Below are 19,747 nucleotides of genomic sequence, written 5' to 3' on the forward strand. Positions count from 1 at the left end.
ATAGAGGATGCTGTTGCGCTACTATATACAGTTAAGTCTACTACGATTGGTTCGCTCCCGCCCTGCGTTCCGACATGCTTTCCATCGATTACAGCGCTGTAGCATGATGGTAAGTGTGTCACTTTATTTTCCTGGATTTGTTTCAATAACTCAGAGATTGTCTCCATTAGAATTGATTTTTCCTTATTTTCTTTCAAAATTATGTTATGCAATCTATTAACGTGTTCGAAAATGCTGAACAGATTCTACCTCCAGTCGTGAGTACCAAGCCGTACTTGCACTGTCCATTTTGTTTATTTTTCCAATTATGTGTCCAAGAGCCGCTCCATTATTCTGTGTCACCTCATTCAATGTGTCATACAGCTTTATAAATGGAATTAGTGCCAGCGAAGTAGCAGCCAGCACATTATTATGTATTTGAATGGCTGCTGCTACGGACAAGTTTGATTTATTTTTGTCTAGTTCTTTTGCTGATTCACAATAAGGATTTTCATTTGTGGAGTTTTCTGATTCGGGTAGGTCGTTTATAGGTGAGTTATTCAGTGCCTGTGTTCTTTGTTCACACTCTCCCATCGTAAGCACAGACTTCGGCGTTGAACAGCTTGCCGAAGTCTTCCCACAATGACGAGTCTCGCCATCCCGGCGTCGAAAACTCTCCATTCCACGTCCTCGATGGCCTGCATCACTTCCCTGCACAGTCGGCTGCGCGGCACCGCGGTTATCCCCCACTAGATGGCCCTTCTCCATACTCGTTAGATGAGTCTCCTTTTGCATAGTTTGTTCATATGTATCCATTTCATGTGTTATTTGTATTCCTACTTGTGTTCCTATGCTTTGGTTGTTTAGAGGCCGTTTATATCTTCCATTATTTGCTTTGTTGAAGCTGTCAGACAACTTTCCTTTCATTAGTTCGAAATCTGCTTTTAGTCTTTCCGTCAAGCGGGCGTCACGGCCCGCTAAATCAAGCCCCAGATTCGACATAGATGGTATTTTCCTATCATGCTGTAGGCTCACAGGCTGTAGGCTGATTGTTGTAATACCCGCATCTGCATGACTTGTAGTTAATGGGGAGCACAGAGTTCCCTGCGCCTCATTTTCTCTTATATTTTCTCTGATGTTAATTTCTTTTCTCATCTCACGTGTACTGGCATCATGTGCCTGCTGGATATTGTCACTTTGAGTCTCTGACAAAGCATTTTTGAGGTCAGCATGTTGTACTGGAAACGTTAGTTTTAATGGGTTGGATTGAAAAAATCTATTTGGCACCTCGAATTCCAGGAGCTCACTGTCAGTAACATCAAAAGGTGTTTGAAGGACACCTGCATTCACTTCGATCACTTCAAACACCTCGACACTTTCAGAACATGCAGCTGTCAGTTTTGAATCCTTAATATGACATTTGTTGCTTACAACCCCCTCTCTTGCAACGGCATGTTGTCCATTTAAATTTTCATTTACATTTGCAATTCTAATTTCATCCGTCTCAAGTTCTGGCAACGTGGCTATCATGCCCCCTTTCTCTGCCAGTGACTGCCAGTATGATATTTTGTCGGATACAAGTTTTTTCAAGGACGGGCATATGGCTGAGGCAAAATCTGCTTCCACAATGTTCCGCTCATTTAACCAGTCATACACCCTCAGATCACATAATGGTGCTGGTTCTTCAGAGTCCGTTAACAAGCTCTTATCACAAACATGGTCGACCTGACATTTTAAGGCTTGTTTCAGTTTTAAACAGGTCAATGGCCCATTCTCAGCCATGGGTTCCCGCTTACCTGCGTCTGCTGCGGACTGCAGTAGACTTAACTCTACTCACGAACTCCACCGGCATCTACCACACGAGATATGTGTGCATTCAGAGGGGATCAAAGAGATGATTTCTCCGCAGTCTCCCCAATATGATTAATGCGCCGCCAGCGCCAAACAGCCGCACAACAGCCAGTGCCCTCTACCCCTGCCGGGCTCAACGCCGCAAGGTTGAACGCGGGTGCGTTTTGAATGCTGTTCCGGTCACGTGATGCTTCACGTGTGCTCCAACAGGCTCCGCCCCCTCCAGGGAACGGAACTACGAGCTGCAAGAGTCCTGAGTGACTAGAAGTGCTGAGAATCGCTTTGCAGCCTCCAAAGCTCCGGTTTACACAGAAACAAAGTGTCCTTCACAAAGAACGCACCGGTCGCCTAAACGCGGGTGCGTTTTGAATGCTGTTCCGGTCACGTGATGCTTCACGTGTGCTTCAACAGGCTCCGCCCCCTCCAGGGAACGGAGCTACGAGCTGCAAGTGTCCTGAGTGACTCGAAGTGCTGAGAATCGCTTTGCAGCCTCCAAAGCTCCGGTTTACACAGAAGCAAAGTGTCCTTCACAAAGAACACACCGCTCGCCTAAACGCGGGTGCGTTTTGAATGCTGTTCCGGTCACGTGATGCTTTACGTGTGCTCCAACAGGCTCCGCCCCCTCCAGGGAATGGAGCTACGAGCTGCAAGAGTCCTTAGTGACTTGAAGTGCTGAGAATCGCTTTGCAGCCTCCAAAGCTCCGGTTTACACCGAAGCTAAGTGTCCTTCACAAAGAATTCACTATAGAAGGATGAAGTACTGAGCCTGTCACACCATGATCCCCTACAGAAGGATGAAGTACTGAGTCTGCCCTGATCCACTACAGAAGGTTGAAGTACTGAGTCTGCCTGTCATGATTCACTACAGAAGAATGAAGTACTGAGCCTGCCCCACTACAGAAGATTGAAGTACTGAGTCTGCCTGTCATGATTCACTACAGAAAGAAGCAGTACTGAGCCTGCCCCGCCATGATGCACTACAGAAGATTGAAGTACTGAGTCTGCCCCGCCATGATCCACTACAGAAGGATGAAGTACTGAGTCTGCCCCGCCATGATCCACTACAGAAGGATGAAGTACTGAGTCTGCCCTGCCATGATCCCCTACAGAAGTATGAAGTACTGAGTCTGCCCCGCCATGATTCACTACAGAAGGATGAAGTACTGAGCCTGCCTGTCATGATTCACTACAGAAGGATGAAGTACTGAGTCTGCCACACCATGATCCACTACAGAAGGAGGAAGTACTGGGCCTGCCCCGCCATGATCCACTACAGAAGGTTGAAGTACTGAGTCTGCCCCGCCATGATCCACTACAGAAGGATGAAGTACTGAGTCTGCCTGCCATGATCCCCTACAGAAGGATGGAGTACTGAGACTGCCCCGTCATGTTCCACTACAGAAGGATGAAGTACTGAGTCTGCCCTGCCATGATTCAAACCGGTACCCGTAGAACACACTCAGGTCCCTGAGGGTAGCCCTTAGCTTATTGACCTTTCTCATTAAGTGGTGTGAGTCATCATATCTTATGATTCAGTACTTCTTGTCTGAGTATTATTAGTACAATGAAGCAGTAAATATTCATTTCAAAAGGTACACGTTTTGCTGTCACAGATAGTGCTCTTATAATCGCAATGATATGCCAGACTGTCAGCGGTGAGACAGAAAACCGTGGGCAGGTGCTCCGTTTATTCCCACCATTTAGAGACCAAGGGCCTAATACACAGAAGCGTTATATAATGGCAAACCCGAATTGGAAAACGTTCTGTGAATAAGGGCCCAGGTACGTTCTTACAGTGGGAACATTGGCATTATTAGGCATAGAGACCGACACGGCAATTGCGTAAACTTGGGGCACTTGCATAGGGTCCATCCCCGCTGCACCGCAGCGCAGGGGGAGCTTGGGCGTTTGCTACACAGACGCTGAAAATAGTGAATTACACCACAGATTATGTTCGTAGAAGTGGCAGAAGCCACCACCCACTGACAACACCTAGCCCTCACCACAGCGGGACTGCCCACACGCTGCATCACCCACCTTTTCCAGCAATTGCATTTTGTTAGCATCACACCTCCATTTTTGGCATCTACCTGTTCCATTTTGAAACAAAAAAACAGTCCCCATGACATTCAATGGTATGCCCCGTTTCCCATCACGGAAAGGTGAGACATTTACAACTCACCGTCACTTATAAGGTAAGGAACAGGTTGCAGTTGGAGAGTTTGGCCACAGGTCGTCCCAACAAAATGAAAATGTTAATACTTAGCCAACAACAGCATTAATCCTGGAGTGTCAATTTCTTTCATGTCTTTGAGTCTATTCTCCAATTCATGTTCCCTCTCCTACGTAGTCTATGAATCCCGCTGCCGCATGTAAATAACCATCTATTTCCCTATCATTCAATAAGACTACTACAGAGCCACAGCAACCATGGTCCATGGAGACAGAGATGTGTACTTCTTCCCCTGATATTTTACTACTGTTTTAAAGGTTTGGTGGTGTTTGATCGTCTGACAACTAATCACGGCAAACAGACCGATAAAAAACTGCCCGCAATTATCAGAGGATCAACCCACACCCCCACCCCACTCACCTACTTACCTGTTTCGCACGCCGCCTGGTGCCCTTCAACTCTGCGACATCAGATCCGTCCCTCAAACGCGGGTCAGATCTGACACCGCAGGGTCCCTATAATTTTATTTTTTTCAGTCCCCCGCATCGCCAGTTTGATCAAGCGGGGACACACCTGCAACCCCACAAGGCTAATACATTTCGATCATAGGGAGCGGGGACACCACCGCAACTCCCGCTACACATGTTCGGTATGTATTAGTCTAATTGTTTGTTTTTAATCAGTCGAATGGTCCAGGCCAAATTCGGTCAAATGTACCATTCGACCAATTAAAAACGAACAATGATGCTAACACCATTTTAAAGTGGTCAATAAATACCTTTAGAGGCAGGGGACTAAATCCGCTTCTCTCTACGGTCTCATTTTCAGATAATGGTCATTTTTTTTCTGACTGTACACTGTTTGATATAGTGGAAATCCCGACGACATGCGCAGTGCAAGAAATATAAATATCCCACTTATTAAATGGAGTACCTCCAATAACTGGGTAAGAATATCGCCCAATATTACAGCGTGTAAAAGCAGGCAAAAAGTGCTGTAGAAAAACTCAATATTATGTTGGCGCCATCTCCAGTTCAGACAGTTGGCATAGTGCTCACTTTATTGAAAATATTGCATAATCAATAACGCACCGAATCCATTTAAATTAGTTCAGTGAACCATGATACTACGATTAACTGCTTCCGGGCTCCGCCTTTCAAAGGCATGCAGGTACCAAATCAGAAACATACATTTCTTCAAGTCACACACTCCCTATACAAACAAGAGCAACACTTGAAAGGCAGAAGCAAGTGCTGAATTAACTAGATATTCCGCGCTATGTGGCACTTGTACTGTGCCTAGCTGCAAACGTTAGGGGCTGGAAGCGCTGTTGAATGTCTACGAATTCGGTGAACATTACATTATTGTAATTGGTTATTTATAACGTCTTAATAGTCGGAGGTTTCTAAGCGCGGAGCAGGGGATTCGAACCTGCGTTGGCTCCGTGTCGTCTTGTTTGCAAGGCGAGCACGTTGCCACTGAGCCATCCTCACGAGACGGACATCTGGCTGGTAGACAGTACAATACATTTCAGGGAAATAATACTTGTTGCTTGAGCAATTCGCATACGTCGGGTGAGGAAGTGTTACTGTGTCAGTGGATTACGGATTGCGTGTATGAGTCAGGGGTTTCACATCTTTATCAGACAACTTGACATTGCGTGCCGCTAATTATGGGGATCAAGAGGGGAGGGGGGAAACAGGAAAAGCTGTGCCCCCCTCCCTCCGCTGCGCATTGCACTCCTGCGCTGGAGTTGGGATGGGTTTCCACATCCGACTGAGTGCTCACAGACGCTCAGTGGGCCGTGCATGGGGCATTCTGCTTCCCGATCCTTGCATGACCCATTTTGCATGTTGGTTGTGGTACTACGTTCCGTTTTTAGTACGGGCGAGGGACATCAACACAAGGGCTGCCTGGGGCATGCATTGGTTTTGAGCTGCCAGCACACCTGCTGGAAGCAGGGCCCAGAGAGAGGTGTTGATTGGTCCCTCATTCTGCTTCCTGCCTGAAGGAGTTGCCAATTGGGCGCTGTGGGAGCTAGGGGCCGACTCCTAGGATGGGATGGAACATGTATGTTGTTTAATAACACTTTGTGTTTGTGTATGTATGTGGGTGTATGCTAGGGGCCTTTTGTATGTGTTTGTGTATGTCTATGTGTGCATGCTCTCGTGTATTAATGTGTTTGCGGGCACATGTGTGAATGTGCGTCAGTAGTTTAACTTGTAGTTTGTTGCCGGTCCGGAAACAACGGCGCTGGTAATCTTACTGGCACCGTTGTTTCTGGACCGGCAAACTTGTAATGAGGGCAATGTGTTGCTGAGCAATGGAGGCATACATTTGCACAGCCATCAACATGGACACGTCTTCTTATGGCGGAAATTTAGAATCATTGGGCATGGGCAATAAGACTGTATTGTTACAGTGGCAAATAAAATACTGGCATTATGGGCAAAGCAGACATGCGCGTGGTTATAATGACGATATTGGTAATATCGGGCATACACACCACTAGTGTGTCATTACATATGGAATACTGACATTATTATCCAGCGCAAGTGTGCTCTTAAAGGGGAAATCTGGAATTATTATTAGTCATAGCCATCACAAGGATGTTCTTAAAGTGTCAATATTGGTATTATTTGGCATCACCACCACCAGTGTATATTTACAGTAGGAATACTGCCCTTATTAGACATAACTGCTCGTGTGTTCTTAAGAGTGGGCATACCGGCATTATTAGGCATAGTAACCCCAAGTGCTTTCTTACAGTGGGAACATTGGCATTATTAGGCATAGGTTGCACTCATTTGTTCTTACAGTGGGAATACTGGACTTAATAGGCACAGACACCAGAGGTATGCTGTTAAAGTGTCAGTCCTGGCATTATTAGTCAGAACCACAACTGGCGAGTTCCTATAGTGTTAATCCTGTTTGTTTAAGTGCAGACAACAAGAGTGTGCTCTTAGAGTGGGTATATTGTCTTTGTTGGGCAAGTCCATCATGATTGTGTTCTTACAGTGGGACTAATGGCATATATTTTTAAAGCTAGAATTAAACAATCTTCTTACAGTGGCAAGATACTGGGATATATTGTGAGCACTGCACAGGCATCATGAAAAGCATTTTACAGTGATAATGCTGGCATATGTTGTGGGCAAACGCATTGTTACATTTTGTTGGAAAATGCCCCCTGTGGACTGTTGGTGATCTGGCATCTAATGGACGATTTTATGGCTTCTTACCCACTTATTCGCAAAATGTGTGCAACAAAATGCTCCATTTCAGCCCATTATTTTAAAGGATTTTTAGGGGCTAAACAATCCCCAAATGCCTCTTGGTTGTTTGGGGGTGTCCATTCCTTTGATAAGTCAGTAGGGCTCTTCGGTGGGACATATTTACGCCCTTCCTATCCGAAAATTCACCAGCCACCACTGCACCAGGCTCAACAAAGCGTGTTTTATATCTGGAGCTCATTCCTGCACTAAAGGTATGTTTCTCACAAGGGCACTGATTACCTTGAGGCTTTTCCCAGTTTACCTTTTGTACTGCAGAGTCTAGCTCTCTGTTAAGGGCCACTCAGGCACAGAAGCCGCCAGCCAATGTACACATGTCACGAGGACTGTTTACTTGACAAGCATTTCTTAATGTGTAATCTTGCCCTTGGCTGAGTGTTAATGAGTGCTAGCATTCATGCAGTATTAGCATTCCTGATAAGGTTGCATACACAGGCATGGCTGATAAGGTGTGGCCGACAGACACAAATAGCACCCCCATCTATACTCGGCTCAAGGTTGGTGCCTTAACTATATGCCCTCAGCTCTGGGAGCATTTGGATTCTGACACAAATGCAGCGCAGTGGACAATCCAACCAGATGTTTCATACGTGAGGGAGGGATTTGACCAGTTTTTCTATTTTTAAAGATATGATCAAATCAAAACACAGATAGGTTTCCTTTTGACAAAAAGTGGTTTCCTGTTTGCAATGTGTTCATGAAAGACATGAAACCAAGGAGGGAGCGTGTGGTTATCACTTTGTGACCAGCACATGTGCGGGTGGATAGCTCACAGGTGAAGCCCACGCCTATGACATAAGGCAAGCCTGCACTTTGCAAGTTCAAATCCTGGCAGCCCTCCATCCTGCCGCAGTTGATAAATTGAGTACCAGAAAATGGGGTAAAGCAACATCTATTATTACACCACTTGGAAGTCGGAGGCATCTGGCATGAAGCGCTATCTAAAACAGGTTATTATGACTGGGCGAGCAATGCGTGTCAAGGGAGAGCAAGAGCTATGCACAGGGTAAAGCAGACCCGCAAAAAGAGAGGGTGCGTGACCACTGTGCGCAATACTAAAGTGACCTTGTGTGGAGTATTGTGTAGGGTTCTAGAGACCACTGTAATGTGACCTCGTGTGGAGTATTGTGTAGGGTTCTAGAGACCACTGTGCGCAATACTAATGTGACCTCGTGTGGAGTATTGTGTAGGGTTCTGGAGACCACTGTGCGCAATACTAATGGGACCTTGTGTGGAGTATTGTGTAGGGTTCTGGAGACCACTGTGCACAATACTAATGGGACCTCGTGTGGAGTATTGTGTAGGGTTCTCGAGACCACTGTGCGCAATACTAATGGGACCTCGTGTGGAGTATTGTGTAGGGTTCTAGAGACCACTGTGTGCAATACTAATGTGACCTCGTGTGGAGTATTGTGTAGGGTTCTAGAGAGCACTGTGCGCAATACTAATGTGACCTCGAGTGAAGTATTGTGTAGGGTTCTAGAAACCACTGTGCGCAATACTAAGGGGACCTCGTGTGGAGTATTGTGTAGGGTTCTAGAGACCACTGTGCGCAATACTAATGTGACCTCGTGTGGAGTATTGTGTAGGGTTCTAGAGACCACTGTGCGCAATACTAATGTGACCTCGTGCGGAGTATTGTGTAGGGTTCTAGAGACCACTGGGCGCAATACTAATGTGACCTTGTGCGGAGTATTGTGTAGGGTTCTAGAGACCACTGGGCGCAATGCTAATGTGACCTCGTGCGGAGTATTGTGTAGGGTTCTAGAGACCACTGTGCGCAATACTAAGGGGACCTCGTGCAGAGTATTGTGTAGGGTTCTAGAGACCACTGTGCGCAATACTAATGTGACCTCGTGCGGAGTATTGTGTAGGGTTCTAGAGACCACTGTGCGCAATACTAATGTGACCTCGTGCGGAGTATTGTGTAGGGTTCTAGAGACCACTGTCCGCAATACTAATGTGACCTCGTGCGGAGGATTGTGTAGGGTTCTAGAGACCACTGTGTGCAATACTAATGTGACCTCGTTTGGAGTATTGTGTAGGGTTCTAGAGACCACTGTGCGCAATACTAATGTGACCTTGTGTGGAGTATTGTGTAGGGTTCTAGAGACCACTGTGCGCAATACTAATGTGACCTCGTGTGGAGTATTGTGTAGGGTTCTAGAGACCACTGTGCCCAATACTAAGGGGACCTCGTGTGGAGTATTGTGTAGGGTTCTAGAGACCACTTTGCGCAATACTAAGGGGACCTCGTGTGGAGTATTGTGTAGGGTTCTAGAGACCACTGTGCGCAATACTAACGTGACCTTGTGTGGAGTATTGTGTAGGGTTCTAGAGACCACTGTGCGCAATACTAATGTGACCTCGTGTGGAGTATTGTGTAGAGTTCTAGAGACCACTGTAATGTGACCTCGTGTGGAGTATTGTGTAGGGTTCTAGAGACCACTGTGCGCAATACTAATGTGACCTCGTGTGGAGTATTGTGTAGGGTTCTAGAGACCACTGTGCGCAATACTAATGTGACCTTGTGTGGAGTATTGTGTAGGGTTCTAGAGACCACTGTAATGTGACCTCGTGTGGAGTATTGTGTAGGGTTCTAGAGACCACTGTGCGCAATACTAATGTGACCTTGTGTGGAGTATTGTGTAGGGTTCTAGAGACCATTGTAATGTGACCTCGTGTGGAGTATTGTGTAGGGTTGTAGAGACCACTGTGCGCAATACTAATGTGACCTCGTGTGGAGTATTGTGTATGGTTCTAGAGACCACTGTGCGCAATACTAATGTGACCTCGTGTGGAGTATTGTGTAGGGTTCTAGAGACCACTGTAATGTGACCTCGTGTGGAGTATTGTGTAGGGTTCTAGAGACCACTGTGCGCAATACTAATGGGACCTCGTGTGGAGTATTCTGTAGGGTTCTAGAGACCACTGTGAGCAATACTAATGTGACCTCGTGTGGAGTATTGTGTAGGGTTCTAGAGACCACTGTGCGCAATACTAATGTGACCTCGTGTGGAGTATTGTGTAGGGTTCTAGAGACACTGTGCGCAATACTAATGTGACCTCGTGTGGAGTATTGTGTAGGGTTCTAGAGACCACTGTGCGCAATACTAAGGGGACCTCGTGTGGAGTATTGTGTAGGGTTCTAGAGACCACTGTGCACAATACTAATGGGACCTCGTGTGGAGTATTGTGTAGGGTTCTAGAGACAACTGTGCGCAATACTAACGTGACCTCGTGTGGAGTATTGTGTAGGGTTCTAGAGACCACTGTGCGCAATACTAACGTGACTTCGTGTGGAGTATTGTGTAGGGTTCTAGAGACCACTGTGCGCAATACTAACGTGACCTCATGTGGAGTATTGTGTAGGGTTCTAGAGACCACTGTGCGCAATACTAATGTGACCTCGTGTGGAGTATTGTGTAGGGTTCTAGAGACCACTGTAATGTGACCTTGTGTGGAGTATTGTGTAGGGTTCTAGAGACCACTGTGCACAATACTAACGGGACCTCGTGTGGAGTATTGTGTAGGGTTCTAGAGACCACTGTGCGCAAAACTAATGGGACCTTCTGTGGAGTATTGTGTAGGGTTCTAGAGACCACTGTGAGCAAAACTAATGTGACCTTGTGTGGAGTATTGTGTAGGGTTCTAGAGACCACTGTGCGCAATATTAATGTGACCTCGTATGGAGTATTGTGTAGGGTTCTAGAGACCACTGTGTGCAATACTAAGGGGACCTTGTGTGGAGTATTGTGTAGGGTTCTAGAGACCACTGTGCGCAATACTAATGTGACCTCGTGTGGAGTATTGTGTAGGGTTCTAGAGACCACTGTGCGCAATACTAACGTGACGTCGTGTGGAGTATTGTGTAGGGTTCTAGAGACCACTGTGCGCAATACTAATGTGACCTCGTGTGGAGTATTGTGTAGGGTTCTAGAGACCACTGTGCGCAATACTAATGTGACCTCGAATGGAGTATTGTGTAGGGTTCTAGAGACCACTGTGCGCAATACTAATGTGACCTTGTGTGGTGTATTGTGTAGGGTTCTAGAGACCACTGTGCGCAATACTAATGTGACCTCGAATGGAGTATTGTGTAGGGTTCTAGAGACCACTGTGCGCAATACTAATGTGACCTTGTGTGGTGTATTGTGTAGGGTACTGGAGATCCTTTTCTCACGTAGGATGGAGGCAGCTAGAACATAGAGGGGTCGATCACATGGAATATGGTGGAGGGTGTAGACAGTAAAATTAACTCTACAACAATGGAAGACACTGAAAATAAAGATTGGAAAATACCTGGGGTAGAAATTAAGAAATTAAAAAACAATATCACCATAATATTTCATTCAAAAAACATCAAAAGTCAATCAAAAGAAAAACACCCTTTGTAGGAGCGGAATGATTCACAGTAGGTGAGGACCTTTGGAGTAGGGTTTTTCAGGGGTATTACCCTGTGTACTAAGTATACCTTTATGGCTTTAAGGCTCTAATAAGGTCATTACACATGAGGCTACAATGAACAGCACCTCCTCATACTTCAAAGCTATGCCACCACATTTTAGAACAAATATTTGGACAGGATTACCTTTGTAGTTATTTTGAGTTTCTTCCTTTTTTGCTTACTTTTCATTGTTCTGTTATTTTCTGTACCGCTTCATTTTCGGCCTGAGTTGTTATTATTCCTGGCGTATTATTACACAGAGCCTAGGAGCACCTCATAGTTTCTTCTTGAGGTACACCTAGGAGTTCATTGAAGGCCAAGGCCTAGTAATTTCCTTCTTGGTTAGGATCTGGATGCCTCGGGGTACTGAGTCGGCCCAGCTATCCTAGTAGCGGGTCGGCAACTGTCGGTGGCCAGTCTGCACCAGCGCTTATGAATCGCATTGCTGTGTTTCATATCATCAACACCAGTTGCTTCCGAGTTTCCTTCCGCGTAAAGGGGTGTAGGGAAGGTGCTAAACCTCATTATCAAAGATGGCGTCCATTCAGTTTCCTTCCACTGTACACTCAGTCCAGTCCACTTTTCTGGCTTACATCTTTCTGAACGGATGTTATATCATCATTTTGACTTACGGCATATGCTTTCAGACCACTGGTTTCTGCATTGTGAATATCTTCTACACTGAGTGCCACACATTTTGTATCCCCATTCACACTGCTTTTAAAAAAAAAGTTATTTACAATGAGTATCAAATCAAACAAGGTCAAAGTGAACCTGAATGAAACCGAGTCCTTGTTGATTGGCCAGAAACTCTGACCAGCTGTTTAGACAACCGGCCTTTAAGGAGTAGGTCCTTGCCCTGGGATTCCTCATTGACAAAACACAATGCCCTGTATTGCACAGTCCTCGGAGGTCGCAAAAGAGACTAAAGTGATGAAACATCAATTGATGTGCCATTGCTTATGCCAATGTCCTCAGCAACAGGCGCAGGTCATCAATTTCAAGTCTCCCTGGTGCATCATCGCAGAGGTGGAATTGGAAGAGGTTGTGTGGCAGGTCATTTGATCGTATGTCAAACTATCATCACACACTGAAGGTGTGCGAGACAAACAGATACTTGAATTCATGCTAGCAGTGCCCCCAGTCCTTCCCTCTCCTGAGAAACAAGGGCTTTCAACAACTGATGTCAATGGCGCTGCCTCACTGGAAGGTCGCAAGACAACCCTATTTCTTCTGCGCTGCGGTGACAGAACTGTAGGAGCGTATGCCGAGGGAAAGTATGAAGACCTTGTGTAGATCAGCGGTTAAGGAAGATAGAAAAACGGCAGACTGGCCATGACCCCATTGGATGCTTCTTGGAATCCATAAACACCCTCAGGAAATCTGAATTCCTGCCTCTATGTTGTGCTTGCATAAATCTTGCCACCCCAGGGTGAAGTACATGCTGGGTGATTGAGGAGCAGGTGCTGGCTTTTTCTAAATTAAGAAATTCTGCACTCCCGATTTCCGCATTCAACATCCCACAACCTCGGGGCCGTCTATATCAGCATGGTGGGGTCACTATCCTGCACATCCCTAATTCAGATTCTGACCTTTCATTATATTTTTAGATTTTTAATATCTATGTACACTAACGCCTCCATTAAACTTAGCTGTGGGAGTGGGCAGAGCCTACAATGATTTCTTATGGGAATTCAGGAGAGCCAGACGCCTCTAACACTTAAGGGGTTAAAAGGAAAGGTATATGTGTGGCCCTTTAAATTGAACCATTCAAGTTGTAAAAAGATTTTGAAGTTGTAAAGGCTTTTCAGTGTATTAGATAGAGTGAGACTCTTTAAGATATGTTCTTTCCACTGACAACACTGCACCAAAATCAGAGAAAAATTGACATCACATGACTTTTGGCCTACTGATTGCATGACAGGTAGTGACATAACATGATTTCTGATCCGGTTAACTTTACCAGAAGTGAAACTACACAGTCTTTGACACTGAGGAAATCACAGGCGCACGCAATCTACTATGCGCATTTTCCTTTACTTACACAACGCTCTACTGCTCTTTAGCTAGGTGCACCTATATGTCACCCATACCTCACTTAGATACATACACAGGTAGTAGATTAAGAATCCTACAGTAAGTGCAAAACGAATATCCTAAAAATGGCAATAAAGGAGAGGCCCAGTTGACCCTCAACTGGTGCTATGCAATCAGTTACTGTGACAATGGGTGCACAGCAGTAAGCGCCTTGCCTGAGGGATGGACTGGAGCAGAAATGCACCACTGACTCCACTCCTGCAAGTGCTAGACACTATGCAGATGGCTCATCGGAATATATTGTCTCTGAGCGTAGGGGTCATCACTGATTTATAAGTGGAGTGGAATAACCGGCCATATGCAGTGATGAATACGGCCGTTGGAGAGAGCAGAGTATCTCTTGACCCCAGCCGGCATTAGCAGGCTAACAGTGTTGATACTGAACGTTGACTAAGAAGGCCGGACGAGAATAATTAACCTGGAGATCGAAATGCCGGGCATGTAATCTCCAGGAAACTTACAGACGTTTTCTGTTGAGAAGAGAACCATGCACACTTCATCCACATCTAGACTCAATATGACTATGCGAGAAGAGAGCAATGAGAGTAATTACGCTCTGCAGTGGACCTATGTAAAGAGTATGCATTAGGATACCAAAGGCCTTTCAAGCAATAGTCTACGTCCCCTTTTTGGGTTGTGTCCTTCACAACGACACAGAATCCAAAAGATTACTCCCCTGAAGAAGTTCTATAATTTAATTTACACGTAGATAGGAATGAAACATGTTGGGTAGTGACTAGCCCTAGTTGAAAGGCTACAGTAATTTTAGATTGTCACTTTTGCACTTTATTGTAGCTAAATAGTAGATTAGCAGTCGTGTATGAATTATTACGTGTAGTTTGAGCAATGTGCTTGTTTTGTTTTTGTGTGTGTTGTATTTAATACTTGATGTAGCTTATGTATCATATAATTATGTAAGAAAGTATTGATTGTGAGTGCTATCTTGAAAAATTAATTGAAGTTTTAACTGTGATTAGGGCAGTGCTTTTTTATATTAATAAATGATTAATTGACCCTTTGTAACATAAGAGAGCAAATTGAATCCTGTTTCTCTCTGTATTATCTATTCCGTATGTGGTGTGATGTCCTGTAGGAGTACATTTCAGCACCCGGTCTTTATACTTTATATGTTGTGTATGCTATGCTATAACCAGGGTTGACCGAAGTGTGTCTATGGCTGGTGTCCCTAAATTGATAAGAACGTCATCGCTGACATCCCTGATAGGCTCTCCGAGTCTTCCTGTGGATCCATCGCTTGGAATTTCTCCCATGAGTAACCAAGGGCGTTATTGTGGTCTGATTGGTTTCAAAATTAGGAATAGGAATCATATTGCACAAGGGATACCCACGACAGTGTCAACCTTTCCAATGTGCGTGTGAGAAGAAACGAGGCCTCAGAGGTAGATTGTGACCTTTGGCCATGGATCTGCCTGTGTCATGGTGTGATGTTGGTGTTCCTTGTGGTCTTGTGCAATGGGGTGGAGACTGTGCGGTTTGGGGTGAGACCGAGCCTGGTTTGCATAGGTTGTTTCCCCTTCAGTAATGGTACAGCAGACTGAAAAACGATGATTTGGAGGGCTATCCGGACAATGCCAGTGGTTATGATTGATTCAAAACCATGCAGATGTCGCTCTTCAGTTTGGTGGTGTTGGGTACGCCGCTCTAACTTCTCAACCCTCAGCAGGTTACCCTTTGGACCATGATATGGAGAGATAGTTTGGTTAACTCATTGATCATTGGTTCTGGAGGTTCATTCACTGACCACTTCCCTGCATTGATTATAAACTCAGGCACTTACCACATCGCTGGTCACACACTGTTGAGAAAGTTGGTTCAAGTGCGTCCACACTGCATTGCGGAAGTAGTTTCTCCTCTCTGTATCCTGCGCTTCTAGGAACTGCAAGACAAGAGTTAGACCTATGACCATCAGACTGCAAAAAGAAAGGCCAGCGAGTCAACTAGATATTTTCTGCCGCCGATCTAACCGGTCAAATCTGCGATCTGCAGCAATGGAGAGGTGTTGTATTCTGTGTGTACGATGACTGCAAAAGCCTAATGCGTCGCAAACACATGTTTATCGTGTAGTAAATGTACGTTCAACCGGATTGTAGTGTAGTGAGCTTCATAAAATTTGTTAAAACACAGACAACACATTGCATACTTTTATCAGACATTACATAGTTTCCATTGAAGCGCTTAGAGACCGTGAACATGGCAGCAACGTGCTATATGAAGCCCAGTCATATAATATAACGTTACACAATATAACATAACACAAATTAGTATTTATTTATTTATTCATTCATTTGTAGAGCGCAACTAACCCAAAGGTATCTTGGCGCATTACTTGGTTTAAGTTACATTGCATAGGCGTTCAATTTCTGGTCATTACATTTTGTTACAATACATATAGTCATTTCTTCTCATTACATAAAAAAACATGAAACACGGAAAGAAAGATCCATTCTGCAAGGGTAGAAAGATAGCGAATAGGAGTGCAAAGGTTAATGCTCATGCGTGAAGAGCCAGGTTTTCACATTTCTTCTCAAGGTCCAGAAGGAAGGTTCCGCTCTGAGCGCAAGGGGCAGGGAGTTCCAGAGTTTGGCAGGTAGTACTGGGAAACTATTGCCCCCTGCTTTCTGCAGTTTGAATCTGGGATATGAGATCCAGTATTTGCCGCCAATATCTAGGGGCTGCCAGGAGTCTTAGGCGAGTTAAGAGGATTCTGAAAGGAACGGCTGAGTAGCCTTACCACATAGAAAGGTTGACCCGGCCCAACTAATGACTTGGAGTAACGTGGATAGGACTTTCAAGATAACACACTTTTTGACTGGTACGGTTGGAGCAGTAGAGCAGAAATATAATTTGTAGCAGTACAGCAGAAATACTAAGTTTTTGCCAGTAACACCTAATGTTTTAAGTGGGGTGAGAAATCGACGGTGCGTGTGTGGGGGGGGGGGCTGCAACAAAGGTGTGTGGCCCAAATGATGGGTGCGGCCCAGGGTCGGACTGGGGCATACAATTGTCTCGGGCATCAATAAAAAAGTGGCCGACAGTTGCAAATGGCAATTAATTCTTTTTGTCACAGACTAAGTAGTAAGCAAAGGGGAGGTTGTTGATCAAATGTGATGCAATGATGCAAATTGTGAATTTTAACGAATATTTATTAAATAACACTACTAGCCGAATGGTGAAGTAACTAATCAACCAACCCCACGTGGACCAAAAAGGTGGCCCACTTTGACCCCAAAAACGGTCCCACACTACCATTTTGTGTTTTTTTGGTTCGGGCATTGCCCTAATGCCCTAAAGGCCAGCCCGAGCCTGGTGCGGGCTGCAAGCAGTGAAAACAAGTTTCTGTCACTGCTTGTCGTTCGTGCTTTCAGACTCCGGCGCACAGAGGTGGAGTTGCCTGAGAAGATTATCAGCAGTGGGAGCTGAGGGAGCCCCGACAGCACCCCAGCTCGCGAGAAGTTTTTGGAGACTATCAGAGCTTTGCCCCCGGCTAGCCCTGGCCCATTTAAAGGGATCTATGTGATCACTGCAACCACACACATTTCCGTCCCTCTGCAGCCCCCCCTCATATTACTATAATATCCCATACCCTCCAAAAAATATATGTGGTGTAAAGGGGAGGTTTTAAAAAAAAAAAAGTCAGCCATTTCTGCCGTCGCAATTGTGAGAGCGACATTTTGGGCTATTATCATTTAAAGCCCTGGTAACAAGAGTCTGGCTGCTGTAGTCTGCAGTCTTTTCAGTATGTCGAGGTAGGTGGGCAGGCCCGAATAGATGGTACTATCTTAAAGTGGACTAGACTGGAATAAGGCAGCTATGGCCTGGATTTTCTGGAAATATGAATACGATTGATTCGTGTTGGAAGAAGCCTGGCATTCCAGTGATTACCCAACACCGACATATATTCCTGGCTATTTTCTTCCTCATTGTCCTGGGCTATGATATGGCCTCGGCGGGGCGGGACAGTGGGCATCAATAGTAGCCGCACAATTTCCCACCAACAGCATCTTCGTTTTCGATGGATTTGGCCTCACTAGGTTCCCGCTCAACCAGTCTTTCAGGTCTAGGAGGAAGTTGGCAAACCTGGGCTCCTCTGGAACTGGTACCATAGATTTTAACTCCGGTTTAATCTGGGTGTCATCAGCGTAATTATAAAATAACAATCCAAATGAGTGTATCAGAGACGCTATTATCAAAGACTATAGCGGTGAAAGCTGAATACAGTGAAAACACAGGTGGCTTCGAAGCCAGCTTCAAAATAGGCCAGCAAATGCTTCCCGGAGTGCGAACATTAGGTGTCATATTAATTCCATGGCTTGGCACGCCGGCGCAGGGTTCAGGATATGATAGGTTATTTATAAAGCGCTTCATACCCAGAGGTATTTAAGCGCGGACCCGGAGAACGAACTTGTGGTGCTCCGTGTCGTCTTGCTTCCAAGACGAGCACGTTGCCCCTGAGCTATCCTTCCGAGACTCCATGCAGTACTCTTGATCTCAGAACAATGGGCCACACAATGTTTGGATATTGCTGCTATTATGTGCTTTGGGGAATTTCTTTTCTTGCTTATTACTAATAATATAAAAATCCCACATTAAGTTAGTTTGCAGCAATGAAGAGAGGATAAAGGTGTACCGGTGAGCCCGGAGGCCGCCTTCCACACCCTCTCATGTTCTTCTGAGCATCGCACGCAGTCTGGTTTGTTGCCTATGGAGCGAAGTAGAAGCAGCTGAAGGATAATTGAAACAATCCTGAAGTACCTCAGCAACAATTCCCCTCAATTAGTGCCTAGCCTTAACTAGCAGCCTTCTTGTGTACATGATGATATCTAGGTGACAGTCAGAGACTGTTAGGTAAGGTGGCACGTGAAGAGCAGATGGAGCAAAGGCTTCCCTTTTTGAACATGCTAGGAGCGGAATAGGAGGCGAAGAGGCGGGATTAGTGGAACTCACATAACAAATCAACATACAATCGTATGCAAATAACCCCATCTCAGGTAATTTTAGGATATGATAAACAATGGAAAAATACTGACATCCACTCCGGAGGCGATTCACTTTTGTCACCGACATCCCCTCTCGAACAAGTTGGACAGTGAAGTGCTCAGGTGGGAAGTTGTAGCCCCCCCCCAGAGGCACTGCAGGGAAGGGGTCAAACAAAGGCAGGGGAGTGCAAGCCGACAAGCATACCGAGTACACTGAGCTACAACCTACTCATTTTAGTTTCCTTTAGCTGTTCATTAAATGAGGATGAGCCCAAAAAGAAGACTATTTGGGAAGCAATCCAGTCCTATTTGCGGGCAAATGCCTGCAATATAGGTCTTTAAAAGTGAAATCTCAACGGGGCAGACTGTCACTGAAATCCTCTTTGGTGCTCCTTTTCAAGACCCATGGACTCCCCATATGGTCTCAGTCCTCTCACCTTTAACCTTCTTCACCCATTAATGGCAGTACCAGATGGGAAGTACTCTTGGCACACTTCCAATCCTCTAGGTGCATCATTAATGTCTACCAGAACGGCACTGTCATGGCTCAGGGCTCTCAGCCCAACCTCCTTCTTCTTGATACGTGTCTTCCATCTCTCCTCACCTTCCTCCCTTCTCCTGCCTCTCCTCCCTCTGCCACCTCCTGGCCCATTCCCCACCACTGACGGTTGTACCACTGACGGTTGTACCACATCCCTGTACCCCTCCCCGGGAGACCTTCAAAGGTGGCAACCAGCTTCACCTAGCTATTCTCAACTTTTGCTCTGCTGTTAAACATTCCTCTGACATCTGTCTCCTTCTTGAAGACTTTTACCTTAACGTTCTTGCTCACACTGAGAAGTGGTTCACTGCCAGCTCTGTCACTGCTTTTGACACACTCCTCCCTGAGGTTTACACAATCCTCTCTAAG

At 45.5% G+C, this 19,747-nt stretch overlaps 1 protein-coding gene across 1 annotated transcript in view; it reads right to left on the minus strand.

Annotated features, from left to right (window-relative positions):
• The window catches only part of PSTPIP2 (proline-serine-threonine phosphatase interacting protein 2), a 796,554-nt gene that overhangs the window by 83,859 nt on the left and 692,948 nt on the right, over positions 1–19,747 (minus strand). The window contains exon 10 of the mRNA XM_069626899.1: positions 15,639–15,737. Within this exon, the coding sequence (XP_069483000.1) occupies positions 15,639–15,737 (99 nt within the window). The remainder of the gene's footprint in view (positions 1–15,638; positions 15,738–19,747) is intronic.

The sequence above is a fragment of the Ambystoma mexicanum genome, chromosome 6p (genome assembly GCF_040938575.1).
Source record: "Ambystoma mexicanum isolate Mex_15411 chromosome 6p, UKY_AmexF1_1, whole genome shotgun sequence".
In the NCBI taxonomy this organism is placed as follows: Eukaryota; Metazoa; Chordata; class Amphibia; order Caudata; family Ambystomatidae; genus Ambystoma; species Ambystoma mexicanum.